The sequence below is a fragment of the Zalophus californianus genome, chromosome 13 (assembly GCF_009762305.2).
Source record: "Zalophus californianus isolate mZalCal1 chromosome 13, mZalCal1.pri.v2, whole genome shotgun sequence".
In the NCBI taxonomy this organism is placed as follows: domain Eukaryota; kingdom Metazoa; phylum Chordata; class Mammalia; order Carnivora; family Otariidae; genus Zalophus; species Zalophus californianus.
Window position 1 is genome coordinate 18159032 of NC_045607.1, and position 20606 is coordinate 18179637.

Consider the following 20606-nt stretch of genomic DNA (forward strand, 5'->3'; position numbering starts at 1 on the left):
CCTACACTAGGGTTCCTGGTCGAAGAGGCCAGTAGGGAGGGCTGAGACTGCCTTGGGAAAAGAATGCCTTGTCTAACTTTCCAAAAATGCTCTAAGGGCTAGAATTGGCCTTGATATATTCTAAAAGAAGTACAGGGCATCTTTGAACCCAAAGCATGAGTCCTTAATGCTATTACTGATGGTATAAAAAAGGGCTTTGACAGGATATACGCAGTTAGGAAAAGAATGTACCCCTCTCATGTAATTTCGTATTTGCAAAACCAAAAGCATTCTATTTTTTTTGTAATAAAAGAGTAAAGGAGAGTATAAGAGCTTTATATTTAAGAGAAAGTTGCAGTTAAAAAAAAGAAAAGATAAAGAAAGAGTTGCAGTAACCACCAGCTTAGAAAAATACAACTGCAAAATTAGAGGAAACTTCTCCAAGATTCCTCAGATCTGAAGATTCCATTTTCTTGAGCGAAGGGAGACCCAGAGACAGAATGTGATAGACCCATAGGCACTGGGTGACCCAGTGGTAGAGCTAGAACTGCAGTGTAGGTCTCCTGACTTTGGCCCCAGACAGCTCCTTAAAGTGTGTCTTTCTGAGGAGACATCAGATGCAACAGCTCCCATGAACCCCTGAGATCTCACACAAGGACTGTCACATCCTGATTGTCTGGGATGAGGGATTGTTGGGATGAAGAAGTCTTAGAAAAGGAAAGCAGCTTTCCCAAGGCTCCTCTGAGCCAGGACTGGAGCCCGTGGGTGACACCCAGCCGCATGAGCCTGGCCGAGCAGGGAGCCCTACCTGCGTAGCTCATGAAGTTATTGTAAGGGGTGTTGAAGAAGCTATGGAAGCCACAGGTGTCATTCCCTGGCCCCGGGTCACCACAGAGCTTGTGTTTTGGGGCTGGGTTGGTGTCACTGCAGAGGTCTCCGGTCTCAAAGGAGGGCTCCGTCTCCATGCAGGGATCACTGCAAGACTGGATCTCCGAGATGCCTCGAAAGATGTGATAGAGGCCCAGGCTGTGCCCGATCTCATGGATCATGGTGTGGGTGTGCCCAGGAATGCCATAGAAAGACGGATTCAAGACAATGCCACCTGCAAAGGGAAAACCAGAGCATTGAGCAAGTGCAGCACTCTGCTTCCTGCTGCAGAAATCACCTAATCAATCGCAGGCAAATGGGGTGCTGCCCAAAGTAACCACAGGCTTCTCCACCCTGTGACTCCACGGCCCCAAGAACTGTTATGACTTGTGATATGCACCACTGATGGGGTAGGAAGAGTCTCAAGAGTCATTCTGTGCAATCCTTCCATTTTTCAGATGAAAACACCAATGCCGAAGAAGTAAGACACCCTAACCGAGGTGACCTCAAACTACTTAACAAAGGGGCATGATCAGTATTTAAGGACTTTGATTTCTGGGCCGGTGGACATTTTTGCTGCCACCTTGTCCTTCAACAGTAAGGCATGCCCTGGTTTACAAACATCCCGCACAGTCTAGTCCAACTGGAGCCCTCATGGTCAGATACCATGGTCCCAGTCCTCACTCTGCCCTTGCAAATGCTAGGACATTGAGCAAGTTGATTACCATCCCTGAATCCCACTTCTTCATCTCTGGTCCTCTCTGAGAGTGAGCACTCATGAGGGCCAGCATCATGTTGAGCTCATCATTATGACAGTGTCATTACAGCCAATGTCTCTTGGGCATTTATCATGTATCCTCGGGTCCTGTGCTCAGGGCTTCATTTGTATAATCACACTTACTCAACTCACAACCCTATAGGAGAGACTGATTCCCAGGCTCATGATCAGGAGTTAGGAAAGGTATCACGCTGGGATTTGAAATCCTTAGTTTCCAGAGCCAGGCCTCTTAATGAGTTCTACCATGAGTGCCAATCACAGGGCCTGGAATATGGCATCTCATTACATGTGTGTTGAATCTCTGAACCTTAGCCCAACGAAAGAAGTTTTCTGAGGTCCACCTAAGCACACATAAGCAGCTTGCATAGCACCATGACTCAAAATGGGTCAGTGGGTATCTAACTACTCATGACTCGAAGAGTGTCTTGAGAATAAGCAGCAGGACCATCACCTGGAAGGGATTAAAAATGCAGAATCTCAGGCCCTACTGCAGACCTACAGAATCAGAATCTGTATTCTAACAAGGGCCCCAGATGGCTCGTCTGTACATTCTAGTTTGAGAAGCCATGGTCTACCCCCCATGTCTTTGATGACTGAGCATGACTTAGCTTAGGCAGATAGATGGAACAGATTTCAGCAGAATCAATAGATGGCATTTTTCATGTTCATTTTAGGCACTGGAGAAATGCATATAGGCTGGTAGGGAGACACTTAAACTTTACAATCCAAATGTGTTTAAGAGAAGGTTAAAATTCAGGTCCAAACACTCTGCAAGTCCTGAGTTTAAGTGCAGAGCAGTGTCTTATAAAGAATGGTGATAAGGCAGAGCCATGTTGATTTGAACTGGCAGGCGTTGGGGGAGTTTTATCTTGGGTTGAACTGCCAGGAGGGCGAGCTTGCTCAGTCATGGGGCTCACGGAGTCTATTAATTCTGAACTGTTCAGAGCCTTCTAGCACAGAGATAAAGATGTATGAGAGGGTGTGTGGGGGTGTGTGCACACGTGTGCATGTGTGAGAAGGGGCAGGCAGAGAGGCAGGGAGGAAGAGAAATTGAGACAGGAAATCTCTCTCAATTATTTTCTGTCAATCATAATATGAAACATAATCCCCTTCCTACCCAAGGCTTTTTCCAGGGATCATGGCATCACAGCAGGAAAAGAAGGTAAAAATATATGTATGCTTCTAATAAGTTGGGTTTGATTGGGGTTCGTATAGAGTAATTGCTTCTGGCCAACATTTCTCGGGATGGGGAGATGGAAGGCTGGGGGCCCTGGGCAGTTAGCAACCCTCATTCTGCTTGCCCCCGGCTGTGTGATCTTGGAAAAGTGACTTTGCATCTCTGTTGAGCTCTAAAATAAAGAGCTACAACAGTGCCAATGATACTGTTTCTCCATGAGGGTTCAACATGGAGGCACTGGGCAGGGGGGTGGGAAGGTGCAGGACCCCACAGGTATTTCCAGGGATAATGACAGGATTGTAGACTTGATGTCCGGGCCAGCTTTGTTTGCTTTACCTCATCCCCTCCAACTCACCCCTTTGCACAGAGCTACAGCACAGAGCCCGAGTCCTGTTTCACTGCTTCTCTTAAAAGGTGAAATAGTTAGAGCCTGACATCATCCTGAAACACTAGAACATGCTATGGATTTATAGCCTTCTGTATTCCTGGTCCTGAGCCAGTCTCGGAAATTCACGGAACCATCAGGAGTATTTTTCTCTAACTTAAGAAGCTTTCTAAGACTCTGATCAAGAGCCTTTCAGTTGCTTTTCCAATAGGACAGCATTTCAGTGTTGAGAACTGTCCTTGGAGACCATCTAGTCTAACCTGTTCATTTAAAATCTGAGTAAATTGGGACTTGGGGAAGGAAAGAGACTTGCCTAAGGCCATACTGCCAAGTAGAATCAAAGCTGGGAACAACCCTGTGTATTGCTCTGAGCCAGTAGGATTCCCATGTCATACCAGGCACACTATAGAAACAAATTGTCTACTTTCAAGTATGTCTAAGTTGCATGCTCTTTTTTGCCCAACCTCTGTCTGTCTGTCTATCCATCATCAGGGTTTCTCTACCTCAGCATGACTGACATTTTGGACTGGATAATTCTTTCTTGCTAAATCTGTAGATTTAGCAGCATCACTGTCCTCTACCCACTAGATGCCAGTAGCATTCCCCCATTTGTGACAGCCAGAACTATTTCTAGACACGGCCAAATGTCTCCTAGAGGATAAAATTCCCCCAGTTGGGAACCACTACAGATTTCTCATTGTCTCCAGCTCTATTTATACCACAACAACACACTAGCATGCATGCACTTGGACGCGCACACACACACTCACACAGTGGTTTCATTCCCTTAAAAACAAGTGGGAAATGAGAGCAGTCTAGAGGGAACTAACTCTAGAGTTTGAAGTCTCTATCATGTGAAGCTGCAGAGTCCCTCATTTCCAAGATACCACAGATTGAAGACGGTGACTGGACCCTGGGTGTATCACTGGGGGAGCAGCGGGCCTTGGCAAACACCAAGACCGTCACTCTCCTGAGCCCTAACCTCCCCAGATGAAGATGCTCAACAAGGGAGGCATTGCTATCCATTGGTATAAACAACAGGAACATTCTATCGAGGGAAAAAAGGTTGAGCACGTTGTTGTGCCCTCATTCGATGGAATATTGTGTGGTCATTAAAAACATCACCTTTAGGGAGATGGAAATAACCCAGAAGGATGCTTTTGTCTTGTGATGTTAAGTGAAAAAGTTGGGTGGGAAGTGATTAGGAAAACTGCTACCATGTGGAATAATATAGGTAGCATAATATGAAGTAAAAAAAAAGAACATAAAATTTTATGTTCTAAAATTTTATATATTTGCTTTCAAATATGGACAAGTTACCAAAAAACTCACGCACATACAGACGTGTACTGGAAGAGAGCGCAGAAAAATCAAAATTAAAGAGCTACGCTGTTTACTTACTGGGCCTGGTTCAGAAACCATTGTCTTTTCTGCCTCTTGGTGATGGGTTTGCGTAAATATATGGATATGACTTATGGATATGAATACTTTGGATGTAAGAAGAGTTCCCGGTGGTGTTGGTGGACCACGGAGGAACAAGGAGTTCTTAACGAGCTCACTTTCTCTTGTCTCTTTGGTATCTCTGAAGCCAAGCCCTGACTGGCTGTGTCAGCACCATGCGGTTGCTGGGCTGGGAAGATATTTGCATGCATTAAGAGGCAAGGGGTCTATCAATAGACAGAGCTGGAGACTTGAACTCCAAATGTGGCTCAGCCATGGACTTGTGTGTGACCCTGGATAAGCCCCGTTCCTTCTGTGGGTCTCAGGTTCCCCACCGGCAAAACAGGGCTAATGATATCATGTTATTTTCTTCAGAGCAATGCTTGGTGGTTGAGATGAGATAAGAAGTGCTAAGGAGTTCTGTAAACTGGAAAGCAGTAAAGAGATTGTTCACCATCACCACTACCATCACCATCGTCATGGTCATGATCACCATCACCATTATCATCACCACTAAAGTTATTCCTGTGCTAATCCAATTTCCTCCTGAAGAAGTTTCTAATTCTCACCTAAGTGCATTAGGGCCTCCTTGTCCCATGGCCAAGTTGCTACTCCTGCCAATTCCTCCTCCGAGGAGTTTGCAAAGAAGATATTAAGGTGTGTTGATCCATCCAGTCTAAGAATGTTCTTCAGTTCATTAACATCCAAGTATGCTCTGTAACAGAAAAAGAACCTTGGCTGTCATCACCATCCAAAAAAGGTACTATTCAAATAATAGCTATTCCCCCGAGTAGTTAAGAGCTACTATGTGCCAGGTACTTTGCTAAACACTTTATACACATCACCTCAATGACTTCCCCCAATAATATTATAAGGTAAGTGGAGATGATCCCATTTTACAGCTAAGAAAATTAAGTCCTTATAAGTTGAAGAGACATGACAAGTTTGCTCAGCTTATAAATTGCAGAGTTCAGTTTAGAGCGTACATTTACTTAAAATCAACATCTTTGCCCTTAAGGACTGCTATCTTGCCTGATGAAAGGGCCCCACAATGACCATGCAAATCAAGAATACAGACCATGAAAAAGACAACATGACTTCTAGTCTTGGCTTCTTTTCTACTTCACTCATTCACTATGGACGTCAGACCATTTTTTTGGCAAATATGGAGCTGCACTAGGAGGCCTGCTTTGCCTCTCTATACCAACCTTGCAGTGAGGGATTATTGCTCTGTTTTCAAGATAAGGAACATGTGGCCCACATGTGATTAAAAAGGTTGCCCAAAGTTGCAGAACTGGGTTTCAGGGCCAATTCTGTCTACCTTGGAAACCTATGATCTTGTCACTGGGCATCACGCTGCCCCCACCCCCCAGAAGATTCTGCATTCTGCAAGCCTCTATTTATTTGTCTGTAAAACGGACTTGGAGAGGGATGTTGTATTTGGACTGGCTGCCACTTAGACTGACGGATCAGGAAAGCAAACTAACTCTCCATTATCATCATCAGCTCTTTAATACGTAGAACGATCACAGGTTGGTGAGAGGAAGAAATGGTCTTTGGAAAGAGACTGGGCACCTCCTAGGTACTCAGTAAGAACTCCTCCTTCACAAAGTATGAACTCTCCTATCACCACTGAAATGCTAAAGCTTTCCATCAGTCACAGGCATATTACTCAACGGATCATTTTCTAAATCGACAGAGGCATCTAGCTCCTCTCTCTTGAGTCTTTCAGCCTCCATTTTATGTCTGCTGTCATGTATCCTTGTGAGCAGCTGACAATCATTTCTTGAGTAAGGTTGGAAATGAATTAATGAATAAAAACATACATAAACAAGCAAGTAGGCAGCTTGATGTAGTAGGTGAGATGAAGCCTATGAATAACGATATTTAATGTCTGATGGGCCCTTCTATGTGGTCCAACTTTACATGGATTATCTCCTTTAATCAATCTTCTTAATAAGACCGAGGTAGGTAGTATTATGATGCCTATATACTGGAGGAGGGAAAAGAGACTTAAGCTTCAGACCTTGCTAAGGTCACACTGCGGGTTGGAAGTTGTTTCCTTTTTCATAATGCTATCTGTCCCTGGGGGGTTGACACAAATCCTGGCTGGTAGAATACTTATGACAGTTCCCTTCTCCTTCCCTCCTGGGGTTATAGAAGGGCCTCCTGTATGTGAAAGAGTAAGTCCAAGGTCCCCAGCATGGCCTCCAAGATGCTGCCTCCCTCTCCAGCCCCATCTCTCTTGGCTCCCTCTCCTGAATCTCCCACTGTGGGTTGGGGGCACCCACCACGATGCATCATTCGTGGCGCCTTCACTCACGCTGTTCCCTCTGTAAGGGACTCCGCTCTGCATTTTGTCCTCTGATGAACAAATCCAAAGCCCATGCTGGTACCGCTCCTCAAGGAAGGCTTCCCTGATTCCCATCTCTCCCCCACCTCCTTTACCATCTCTACAGTCATCCACCTCCTATAAGTATGTGCACTCACACCATTCCAAATCATCACTCCACCTGTCTATATCCACCACTGTCTGGGGCTCCCTGGGGCAAGGCATGTGCCTTATCCATTTCTGTTTACCCGGTTCTCAGTATAGGGCTTGCCTGCGGGCGAGCACTCAGTAGACGTCGATGGGGTCAAATTTACATTGGGAAAGAAAAAAGCTAAAATATTTAGGTGCCGGTCTCCTTCCTATGAGGCCTCAGTTTCCTTACTAATAGACTAGGATTAGCAGCAGCTACTTAGTGCTTCCCAGAGCATTCCTACAGGTCACAGACCCACACCTCTACTCCAATGGGAATGGATACATTTGAGACCTAGAGAGCCCTCCTCGTCCCCTACATCATCAAGAGCCCATAACTGATCATGTGACCATAATTTTTTTCTGGCTTTTCAAAAAAAGGTGAACATGAGTTAGAGATACAGACAGGGCCAAAAGAGGTCATAGCCATGTCTGGCTTGAGCTGAACAATTTCAAGATGGCTACATGCTCAGATATTGACCCGAAATCTTGCTGCCATGCTTTCTCTCCCTGGAAATTCTAACCTTCACCTTCTTAGCCTGGAAGCCTCATAAGGAGTTTTGGCCAGTCTACTCTGTGATCAGAGAAGGAAAGAAGAAAGAAAACTAACATTTATTAAACACTTGCTGTATGCCAGCCCCGTGCTAGCAAACACCTGTCATCCCATCTCTGCAGTATTTGAAGTTATGCAGCACTGTGGGTAGGATGACTTGTTCTCAAGCCAGAGTCCTGGGTTTGAATCCAGCTCCTCCTCCCCGATGTGTGGGTCACCCTGGTCAATGTACTTCACTGCCTGGGCCCCAGTGTCTATACACACAAAACAGTCTACCTCATCGGGTTCCCCAGAGGATTTGGGACGTAATAAAGGAAGCATAAAGGACTTAGGACAATACCTGGCATGTAGAAAAGCTCAATCAGTGTTTAGCTATTCCTATTATTTATCCCCATCTTACAGATGAAGGAACAGGGGTTCAGAGATCACATAAATAGTGACAACGCCAAGCACAAATCTCGATGTGTCCAATTCTTTCCACAGCCTCACTCTCATTTCCAGGCTCACGCAGAGCCACGGTGCAAAGGGAAACAATGCGTGGGCGAATGAAAACAAAGAGAAGCCGAGATTTTCTTGGATCAGCCCTTCCCACATTATTTATTTTTTTCTAATTGATTTGTCCGTTTCCATCAAGCATTCTCTCAGGCAGAGAACACAGATGTTATGAGACAAAGTCATCTCTTTGCCCTGCCGCTCTAGGCTGAGAAAGCTTCGTGAGAGGAAGAGATGGGGTAAGGTGGGGCGGGGGAGACATTTTAATTGGTTGTTTGTTCAGTTGTAATTGCAGAAGCCAATCTTTTCAAGGGGTGGTACTCATCCTGGCCCAAGGCAGACATGTGGGATGTTGGAGCCTCTCCCTTGCTTGTATGTGGGTTTTTTTTTTTCACACTTTGAGAAGCCTCCATTTCCCCCAAAAGGAAGAATCCATGGAAGCCATCCAGGTTCTTGGCCCCCCAGGCCTCTCTTTTCTCCATCTCTTTTGGGGGGGGCACCCAAAGAAAAACAGCTCTGTGGCTAAGAACTTTCCTTCTGTGGGCGGAGGTCTTCCCACCAATTCAGAGCCAAGCTGGGTGTCTCCCGAATGCATCAAGGGAAAATCTCGGAGAGGGGGGCAGGAGTCCATGTGGGTATTTTCTTCTCTTCCCCTACCTTGAGAATGTTTAATTCCTCCTGCCAACGAATGGAGGTGAAAGCACAGAAGGTCAAATAGAGATGGGTCATCAGAGTCTAGGGAGATTGGTGAAGAGGGAAGGAAAAAGACTTACCCAGGGCCCCTTGGCTTTCCATTTTGTACCTGTGGGAAGGTTAGCCTCATGTGTATGTTGCAAATTGGTCAAATCTATTTAAAAATATTGGGGTGCCTGGGTGGCTCAGTCGTTAAGTGTCTGCCTTCAGCTCAGGTCGTGATCCCAGGGTCCTGGGATCAAGCCCCGCATCGGGCTCCCTGCTCGGTGGGAAGCCTGCTTCTCCCTCTCCCACTCCCCCTGCTTGTGTTCCCTCTCTCGCTGTGTCTCTCTCTGTCAAATAAATAAAAAAGTCTTAAAAAAAATAAAAATAAAAAATAAAAAAATCATTACCCATGCTCCATGAAAATCAATACAAATACAAATCTCGATGTGTTTACTAATTTAAATGCCAATACTACTCAGAGCTGGATGTCCATGGGCAAGTTGCTTTACCTCTCTGTCAGTTAGCAGACCGGCAGGACTCAATGGGACAGCTCAGGACAGCCTGCGCCCACACTCCCCTTTATACTCTGGTCTCCTATTTTCTCTGACTGAGGAAAAACCTAAACTGTCTGCCTCTGGGTGGTTCTCAGGGTCTCAGCTTCCCACATCTCATCCCCACCACCCAACCTTCTTCTTCCTCCAGCAACCTCAACCTCAAGTTCTCATGGTGTCCTCATCTCTGGAGCTTCTGGGTTCCCTCGATTATGCCCACTCCTCACGCATGCCTATTGGTTTCCCTCCTCTGCCTCATGACTTTCCTTCTGGAGTCTCTGCCTCTTAAAATCTTATCGTCCCTGCAAAGTCCAGCTTCCATCCACTCTTGACCACCCTCACCTATAAAATGGGAGGATGACAGTCACCTCTCAGAGGGTCAGAGGCCACACAAAGAAAATGCCTCACACAGTGCCTGAGGGGTAGAAGACACACGTTGATTAGCATAAGCTATTGTTGTTACATTATTGTTATCACACTGGTAATTATTAGCAGCACCAAAATCATCACGCCTCTAGCTGACAATGACTTCTCCCTCCTCAAAGCTTCCCCCTTCTGATTCTAGTACTTCTCACCCTGCTTTGCTTTATCTTCTCCATGAGCACCTGTCTTCTTCATCAGGCTATGAGCTTCAAGTAGGTGGGGACCAAGTCTTCATATCTCTGTGCTCCCTAAAACTTTAGGCAGAGAACAAGCGAGCAAGCCAGATAGACCACTGATCAGCAGGTGTTGAGTACCACTCTCTTAAATTGTGTAACTTCAAAACAAGTTGAAGAAGTCCAGGCTCAGGGAAGTGAAGTGACTTGCACAAGGCATTAAAGAAGGGACACAGAAGGGCCTGACAAGCCTCCATTCACTAGCCTATGTGTAGCAGCACTTTTGCGCGAATTAGTAAATCACCTCTTCATTCAGGGGAACACAGTTCCCTGCCAGGGTGCATGGCTTCGAGAGTCAAGCATGGGAGGGACTGCAGCTCCAGGCACCCCTCAGCTGAGCATCCCTGCACAGAGCCTGCATTGCCTGAGTGTCTGGCCTCTGACCCTACACTCTGCTGTCCGGTCTGCCGCTCAGAATCCCTTTCTGTTCAGTGAGTTTGTGAATTAGATCCGTGTTTTCCAAATCCCAGTCTACAGAGGGCTAAATCCACAAGAAGCAGATGTGCGTTTAAAGGAAAAGAGTTTTCTGATTCAAATGGGTTTAGGACATGCTCTGTTAAACAATGTTCAGTGCATACATTTTTTCACTGCAAGCATTATCAGAGCCTTTAACATGCAAAATGGGAGTAGAGCAGATAGCGTGTGAGTGTTCCCAGACACATGTGACCATAATCCTTTCCCCCCAACCCTAACCTCTGCCTCTGCCAAAAATAAAATAACAGCACAACCAACAGAGTTTGGGAAATGTTGGGCTAAATTGGAAAGCCCCTCCTCATTTAGACCCTCTTCCTAAGCTGCCTTTCAAGAGAGGTGTCTCAGTGTCTCTTTGCTTCCTGCATAGCCCATGCCCCTGGGTCCTACCGTGAAGATTGTGGGTCCCCTGGAATGTCAGTTGCAGGAGGGCCCAGCCCCAGAGTGCCAAGGCACCCAGACTTTCCCCCTCTGCCAGAACAGCATTTCAAAGCCATGAGGGCAGCTCTGGAGGGAGATCAAAGCTCTCTCAACTCCACTGTCATTAGAATATTTTCTTTATGCATCTCACTCGCTGGTGAGTGCCAATAACATATTTCCTAAATGCACTGGCCTGAGATGGTACAACTCTGTAATAATAATCTCAAGGAGAGGGCTGTCAAGGCCTGTTTTATTGAAAGGGAAGCAAAAGGGAACTGCATTCAAAAACAGAGCAACAACAACAGGTCCCTTAAGTGAAATTATGGAGGGCTTGAGTTTTTCCAGCTCTAGAGACAGAATACACAGGCTCTCCCATTTTACAGATGGTTGATCAGAAGTATGTCTCACAGTGAGCCCAGATCGAGACTGACCAGTGTTTGTTTCTACTCCCACTTGAAGCCAACTGATGTCCCCATTGTTGAAGAGAGAGCCAGAGGAGATTTTTGAGAAGTGTCCTGCCCAAGTTCTGCTCCCTAGGCTCTTGACAGGTGCAGGCAGGACACAGCGATGGTGCTGGCCACATGCTGATGCACTCCACCTGAGAAGGGTTTGTCTGAGATGAACCTGGCTGTGACTGGGCCACCTCCAAGCCAGGGGCTGGTGACAGTTCTTTCAGATTAAAGGAAAGAGCAGCAGGGTGCCACAGAAACATGAACATCTTTTTTTAAAGGGGAAATTAAAAATATATATACATGGCAGCATAACATTTAAATAGAGTGCCTTAGAGCCGTATTCTACTTGTAATTCATATGGAAGATGGTCTTACATTGTAAGACTCTCTGTTACTTCATAATTAAATATCCTTGGGTACAGTTCTAGATAGAATTGTTCTGGACTGAGGTCTATTCTTCATTCAGTGATATGAAAGTGGAGGGCACAAGTACATCAAAGTTTATGGTACACATTTTTGTATTCACCATTTTCTTTTGGCATTACCACACCAAGAAGTACTTCATTGTTGTAATCATTGGCTTTATAACTTTTTGAAAAAAGCCTCATCTTAAGAGAGAGACAGTCTAGGGTTCAAGTCCTACTTCTTCTGCCAAGAAGTGTCCCTGTGACATTAGGGAAGGGACTCAACCTCTCTGAACCTATCTTCACCTGTAAAATGGGGATTATAAAATTCAACCTAGGTAGGAGAATATAAAAATTTAAGGAGGTAACATGTGAGAAAGCAAGAAGCGTGCCCAACTCATGAAAAGGGCCCAAGAGGCATGATTCTCTTTTTAGCTTGCTCATGCAGCTGAAGGAAACTGGCCTTCGCTGCCTTAGCTCCCAATGCCCGCCGTCTTTCTCCCATCAGGGAACCCTGCTCCCATCACTGTATCAGGGTGCTTATCTCCTCCACAGGTGGTCGACCTGTTTCTACAACTCACAGGGCAAGTCCTGTAGCACTGCCCATTTCCAAATTCTGATTGCAGCCTGTCATTCCCAAGGAGGATCTCAAGTCTCTGAATCACTACTCCAATTTCAGAACACACCAGACCATTTGAAAGTGATTATTAAATATAAAGATCAAAGCTACCCAAGGCAAGTCATTAAAGCAAGATAAACCTCAGAATGTTTATTGCATCCATATCCTTGTTGCAATTAACAAGCATTCCCCAAGCCGTGGCCAGTGCTGAACCCTGGATTCTGTGTTTTTATCCCAAGGGTCCTAATGATCTGGACTTTATTCTCTGGCTTAGTTTCATTGTCAGAAATGTCTAAATCTGCCTCTCTTGTAAGAGGAGGCACAGAAAAAAAAATAAAGTGCTTTGGAGAGTTTATTAAATTCTCAGAATCCTGAATGATTGGTTTCCAAAATAACAGCTCTTGTATAAAAGCCTGACACACAGTCTAAGAAAAAAATGTAACAGCACCAATGAAAGAGCAATTGAAAAATCGATCATTCTTTCTTTCTTTTATTGAATAAGTCACTCGTTCATTCCCTCCCCCCCGCCTTCATTTTCCTTTCTTCTCTCCTCTCTGCAAATCATTCATTCAGTCGGTTCCTCTTTTGTTCACCAATCCTTGCAGAGATTCTATTATAACCATGCCCTAAGCTAGCAACTGGGCACACAAATATGAAAGAGAAACAATTTTCACTCTCAGAGGGTTAGCAGTTTTATGAAGGAAGTGAGACAAATAATCAGATGATCACAACATAATGTGATAATACTAATAAAACCTACCATTTGGGGGAGTTTACGACACACTGGCACTGTTGAAGTACTTTTCAAAATGATCTCTTTGAAGCTTTACAAAAACCCTATGTGTTAAGTAGGAGTATCCCCAGTTTATAGGGGAAGAAACTGAGACCCAGGGAGGTGACGCCATTTTTCCAAGGTCCCTCTACCTGGCTACAGGTGTGGGAGGCGGGATATGGCCGCTCATCTGTTGGATATTGCAGACCATATCCCTAATTATTAATATCTAACCTTCTCTAATGACATGTGTTTTCACACAGGGGGCGCTGAATGGGAGGGAAGCACAGAACAATGACATTTACCCAGCTGAAGGTGACTAAGACATCACTGGGCTTTTCATACGAAGAACAAACCTTGGTTGGATATCGGGCCAAGTGTAGGAGACAGGGTAAAGGGCAGGGGCTCCAGAAAGCCAGGAAGCCTGAAAGAGCAGGAGAAGGGTAGGACCTTCCAAGGTATCTGGTGCACTTGCAAAGCCGGGAACATGGGAACAACTCCACAAGGTGGGCCTGGAGGGGTCAGCAATGGCCACATCGGACAGGTCTTATATACCAGGTTATAGTGGATGGACAGTGTCCTGAAGGCTCTGAGCAGACCCTTTCTTTCCTTTCTGGAGGAATGTGGAAGATGCACAAAGGGAGGGATGGCAGTAAAGACCCTAGCAGGGACTTGCGGAAAAGCAGGTGGGTCTGAGACTATCAAAAAAGGAAAGGTATTTATTCATGGGGAACAACGTAATACTGGATGTGGGTAGGAGAAAGAGGAGGTGAAATGATGGGTCTGGATTCTAATTTGTACCACTGGAGTATTTCTCATTTATCAGGCTCAGATTCTATACTTCAAAGTCCCTGATATTGCTGCCTAAAACTGTAGGCCCACCAGGAGAGTTGGCTCCCTGGGGTTGTGCCCTCTGCTAAGTCACGGGGAAGGACAACTCTCAGGAAAGTCACTGGTCTGCAGCTTTCTGCAGAATGGGATCAGGATGAGACCTGGAGAGGAGTGGGATCAAGAATCCTGAGGATTTGGGTGGAGGAGAAAGTGCTGATTCAGAAGTAGGAGGGCCAATGGAGAGGTTCTCAGAGCTTTGGGTCATTAAAAAAAAAAAAAAAACGGGGAGGAAGTATGAATTTTACATTCTGACAAATAAATAAAGCATGTGAAGATGAGCCTCCCCCCCCACACACACACCATTTAAGATGCCCTTCACATAATAAAATAAAGGATACTGGAGTAATCCTCCTAAGGAAAGAACAAGATAATCTCAGAAGAGACGACGCTAGTGATAAATGAATACCCTTTCACTAGGATCTACTCAGCTCCTATTTTTCTCATTTGCCTTTTTGAAAATGGCTTTCAGAGACTGCTGGGGCAGAAGGCAAAGAGTCAGAACACCTGGTTCCTGGCAAGCTGAGCTCTACTCACTTGGTTAGCGTGACTCAGCCTAGAAGTGACTCTGACCCTCGATGAGTCAAGTACCCATCCTCTGCGTTCCCTCAGACCTTGGACTTCTCTCTAAAGCATTTATCCAACTAGCTACTTATCTACCTGCAGAAAATTCCATGAGTGCAAGATCACACCTTTCTTGTGAAATATTCATTGCCGGGCCTCCAGCACCTAGCACCGTGCCTGCACATCACAGGTGTGCATGCACACACACGCACTGTAGAAGGAATAGTCACTTCCCTAAGATCTTTTCTTGGGGTTTTATAATCTCTACTTTGATAGCCCCATATTCTCAGAGTTTACTTCTTTTCAGGAAGCCATGAAACATGAAGAATACCTTGACAGGTAAAGAGAAATAACAATTAAAGTACAATGGTGGGTTCGAAAGTACCAGAACAGTAATGTGACCATCGCACATCGAACTACTGTTTTCACAACACAGGTGTGCAGTTCCCAAGCCCACAAGTGAGCTCTTCCCACCACCTCTCTTTCTTCTTAGAGAATCAAAACCACAACTGATAAATAATAGAACTGACCACATTAAGCAGAATGTACCCAGCTCACCAGCACCCTGTGGTTTGTCATCCACTTGAAGTGCAATTAAAATAAAGCCAAATCACTGCTTTTCATAAGGCGTAGCAGCCACCATGTCCTGGGTGCAGGCGATTTTTCAGTAGACTGTGTAGTCTGGCTCTAATTCTGAGCCACATAAGCCATTATAACTTATACGATGACTGACTGAATAATATTGTGTTTGGGAAGGATAGAGCAAAAATTACATCATCATCACCGATGTGTGTCAATATGGCAACTTCTAGATTTTAGCCTGAACTGTGGCCCCATGCAAATTGCCTGACTGTAGGCAAATAGGAGAATCACGTAGAGACACAACCAAATAGTCACTACAGTAGATGGAGATCTCTCTGGATGACTTGAACAAGTCTAGTAACATCCCCAAATTTGGGTCCCTAACGGGGTTAAAAACAGAGTGCTCAAAAGGTCATGTGACAATCAAAAAGTTTAAGTATGGGGACATAATGCTGAGATTGTACGTCAGGCTATCAAAAGTCGCATTAAATTCAAATGGATTTTTGGAAAGAGGATGCCACTTTCAGGGTTTAAGGGAAAATAAAATGGCAGACACGTAGACTACCCCAGTAGGGTGCCACCATCAGGCTGCCACAGAGACCTGAGTATTGGGAGTCAGATTCATTCCAGTTGTCAGAGAGTATAATTGTTCCTTTACTTCTACACTGAACACATCAGACTCAATTGGCCAGAGGGGCTGGTAAATACTTTGAAGGCTGAGGGATGGTCTCTTATAACCCTGGATGTCCCCAGTGTCAACACACAGCCTTACTCATACCTTTTCGATGTCAAGCTTCCCATTTGTATTCCAGCTGCAGTCCCCATAGGCCTGCAACCTGGATTACAATGTCTGATTTGAAAATGTATGAATAGTAACAGATCTTAGAAACATCCTACGCAAATCCTCCCATTTTACAGATGAAGAATTTAAAATAAAAGAACTGACTTACACCATGCTGGCTAAGATGTCACTGGAAATAGCTAGTCACTTCCTTCCTCATGTTTTGCCAAGCCACAGGGCAAACTGTGTTTTTCTACCATGAATCCTCCTGGGAAAGAGCTGTCTCTCCCTCATGCCTCTCTCCCACCCTCTGTAAGAGCCTGAGATTGTCCATGCTTGTGTGGCGTTCTGGTCGCCCACCGTTGCCCTCTGTGGCCATACAAATAGTTTGGGAGGCAGGAGTCAAGCTCAAGGCTGGGGGCTGTGCTGTTTGAACTCAGAAAAGGCTGCAATCACAAACGTCAGACACCTGAAATGGAGACCATAATCTCCTCGCCCTCTCCCCACACCCCCCCCCCCCAGATCACCCAAACAACTGAGAGCATGGAAAAGAGAAAGAAAGGAAGGCACAGAGAGAGGGAGACAAGAAATCATGGCTCCAAAAACAAAACAAAACAAAGAACCCAGGAGATGGGAGCCTGTTGGACTCAGGCAAACAAACCCATGAGCACAACGCGGTCCCGTTTACACACTAGTTTTGTGTTTCCAGAAAGTGAGAGCGGGGTTATGGAAGTCCCCTCGCAGGAGGTGGAGAATCGGCCAGCTGTGAGTCTGCAGGTACAAGCTGAGCCGCGCACAATTTAGGGGAATGTGTCTCCCCAACGCAAAACGTCCTGGTGTCTGTCCATTCCACCCTCCCTCAAACCCCCACTGCTTTGTTTCCCACCCTGGAAGGGTGTCTGGCTGAGCTGAGGCTGTCATGAGTGGTCAGTGTCACCAGTGGATGGTGAAAGAAACAGGAGAGTGCTGATGAGGCCAGACCGGGGTGGAAAAACCCCAACTGCCTCCCGCTGGGGCCCTCGAGAGGGCACCAAGCGCTCCCGCCCATCCGTCCATCCGTCCATCCGGAAAGCTGGAAATGGAAATGCACCTCCAGGAAAAGGGGTGAGATAGGGAGCACCTGCAACTTTCCCCTGTAGACTCTGAGACAGAGATCCTGCTGTGGTCAGAGTGAGAGGCGAGCAGGCTTCTTACGCTGCGTCTTATGTGGCTCAGTGGGGTCCTGAGTGCCCGAGGGGTGCCCACTTGGTTTCCAGCTCCTTCCCTAGGATGTGTGAAAGCTACACAGCAAGGCCCACCTGGGATCCCAGACATGCCTTGGCTTTATGCTGCGGATGCATAAACTTACTGCAGTGTGCTGCTTGGGACAATGAATATGGTATCATTTAGCACGTGCAGGGTTTTTGGAGTAAAGACAATCTTTTTAAAAATGGAACCTGCAGGAGCCAAAATAAAAGGGCCTTTGGTAGAAGAGAGGGATTAGCTTGTCTCCAACCCCCACTCCAGCCCGAAGGTTCCAGGGAGGGGGCTCAGGATCCAGAGGGGGCTGGGAATTAGGGAATATGTGTGTAAGAGGTCAGAAGATTTCCCAGAGACGGAAAATCCCCAAACAACCACCACTGTTATTTTGATTGCTCCGTCAATGGCGGGTGCTGTTCTAAAGGGCTGACCCCTGTAGCATTTCACTGAATCCTCTGAGCCCCTCAATGTGGTAGACTGTGGTACTTTCATCCCCTCTTTCACGGAGGAAGCATCTGAGGCTTTGATAAAGTCAGAGACTTGTTCGAGGTCATGGAAATGTTTAAGTGGCTTGATTTCAAATATGCTTGGTCTCCAAAACTCATACTCTTATTTATTTTCGAGACTATACCAATCCTCCATGGCTTCTCACAAGTCCCTGTTTTGAGCTCCTTCTTAACGTCATGTGTAGAAGCCACAAACAGCCCTCTTTGCTCCATTCCCCCTCTATCCTGCTCTCAAAGACCAAAGTCACCTGTGCAGAGTCACAGATGGGACCTGTGAGTAAAGGTGAACTTGGTTGAGATGAAAAGCATGAAGGTAACCCAGACAGAAGCAGAGAAAATGGGACCCTGCCACACATGGCCTGGATAGAGGTATTTGTGCATCTACATCCAAGCAGGCACATAGGCTGGAGATGATAAAAAAAATCTAGGACCTTCAATCAAATTAGCACATCACTCATGGTGACCAATCCCAACATCGCCCGGGATCGTTCCATGCGGAACTATGTCCTCTAACACAGTTCGACATTTGGGTCGTTTCAAAAATAGTGTGCGACCTCAATGGGTTTGATATGTTATACGGTCTTTATTTAAAAATACCAATTCTGTGACCAGGCCTAAAAAAACAAAAAAGTCAGTATTTTAAGAATGAAAGTAATCTGTGTAAATGCTCTCAGTGTGTGTACTGCAGTTTCAGCCAGGCCTTTTTTTTATGAGCCTGAAGAAAGGCAGTCTCCAGAAAACAATGCTGACTGAGAGGGGTCCGTATGTGCACTTGAGAAGGGAGGGGACTTGCACCTACTATGTGCCACACACTGTGACCAGGGGTTTGGCACAGATGACTTCGTGTAAGTTTCACGACGTGCTGTCGGAGAGCTGTCCTCACCCAATTTTTACAGATGAGAAACCAGCAACTCTTACTGAGAAACGAGCCAAGGTCAGACAGCTAATGAAGAGTGGAACCAGGATACAGACCCTGGTCAGTCTCCAACACATATCACTTTTCCACTCTACCAGGCCTGACTCCTGTTATTGCTTTAATGAATATTAGTCACATTAAATAAACTCTGATATTCTGATTATAAAATTCCAAGCAATTTCTCTTACACGATTACTGGAAAAGAATGAACAAAGTTACTGAACAAATAACAAAGCCTTCTTTCATCTGCGTGCTGGTTAACTCTTCCCAGAACTCTTGCTGGGATATTATTTTATGTGACCCTCAAGGCAACCACATGATCCAGGCGGTCAGATATTATTATTATTCCCTTTCCATAGATGTGGAAATGGAGGCTCAAGGAGATTATGAGACTTGCGCACGATTGCATAGCTAAGACACTGCTGAGCCGGGACCTAGCATCGATTTCTCCTGAATCCTCCCTTCATTCTGTATCAGTCTGATTCTCAGAGCTCCATAGCCAGAAAAACAAATCATGGCATTCAACCACATGAAGGCCCAAGTAGACTTACCTTTTCCTGGAACCCTCCCCTCACCTTCCCACCTCATTCTTTGTTCTTTTCTGTCATTACAAAGCCTGTGAATTCTGGTGGTCTGTTTGCATACCTCCTCTCCCAGAAAACTTTTTCTGACTTCCTCAACCCACAGGGATCCTGCCTTTTTTTCAGAGCTCATGCAAGCCTGATCATCTGTGTGGTTCACTGAGAAATGAATCACCTGCCTTCTCACCATCTCTTGAATGACTGTAACAAAATGTCATTAAACCACAGAATGTAAGCACCTTCAGGACACAAATCACAGGCTGGATCCCTAGGGAAGTTACCACAGTGCCCTGGGTATAAAAGTGTCTTAACAAAATACGGACGATGGGGAAGAACACAACCATACTAAACAGAACTTTTCCAAGTTGCAAATCCGAAGCTTCTAAGAGACCATGGCAATGGAGGAGGGTAGGAATGCCTTGGAATTAGGAGATGAAATCCTGGGTGTTGCTCTCAGTTTAGCCTCACTCTCGCTGGGAGGCCTGGGTCAGTGCTTGCCCCTCCTGGGAGCTCGGCTTCCTCATCTATAGCAAGAGAGGGCTGGACCCTGCCGCTGTTCCTTTCAGCCCAGAAAGTCCCTGATTCCATGCAACTTTTCCAGATTTGGGGAGAACTTGGGAGAAGGAAGTGTATGTTTCACGAGATCATCCCAAAAAAGAAGAGACCCCAACAGGGGAAGGCAAACCATTTAACGGTCTCTGACAAGGGGACGGGGAGGCCACTGAAGAGAACTGTAGTGCTGGCAGAGGGGTCGAGGAGCCTGCCTCAAGGCTAAATGCAGTCCTTTCCAAAGACTTCCAGCAATGTCAGCTCGGGTCCAAAAAAAATAGCATGGCCCCCGGGGAACGCCCTTGTTCCATTAAAAATAATAATAAAGGGAAGACAAAGAAAATGTTTCCCTATGAGCCAACAGTGTACAAGGGAAGTCTTTTTCTATCTTCCAATTGTATACAAGCAGATATTCATGAACAAAGGTCAAGTTCACCTAACTGTGCCATAGCTTGCAATTTGGAGGATACAAACAGAAGCTCAGTGGGTTTGTTGCAATATACTCTCACAATGGGGTACATGCAGCCAGCGCAAAGTGTCAAATGCCCCTGGAGTTCCTGATACCAGGGGTTTCCCTTAATACTCAGGTTTTTCCCTTTAATCTATAAAAAGGCATGTGAAATGCATTCTAACTTGTTAGTAGACATGTCTAATGGCTGCAGATGAAATTCTGCCCACCTGGCTCGTCTCCACCACTGTAGAGAATGGCCAAGTTCATTGGAATGTCTTTTTCTAAATGGCCAGTCTGATAGAAAAACGTTTACGGCTCACACAGACGGCTCCTCC

General features: G+C 45.7%; 1 protein-coding gene across 1 annotated transcript in view; it reads right to left on the reverse strand.

The window, feature by feature from the left end:
- PAPPA (pappalysin 1) overlaps window positions 1–20606 on the reverse strand; it is a 237510-nt gene that overhangs the window by 178640 nt on the left and 38264 nt on the right. Inside the window, exons 3-4 of the mRNA XM_027616550.1 lie at window positions 5196–5341; window positions 788–1081 (exon numbers count right to left, since the gene is read on the reverse strand). Coding sequence (XP_027472351.1) covers window positions 788–1081; window positions 5196–5341 — 440 coding nt within the window. The remainder of the gene's footprint in view (window positions 1–787; window positions 1082–5195; window positions 5342–20606) is intronic.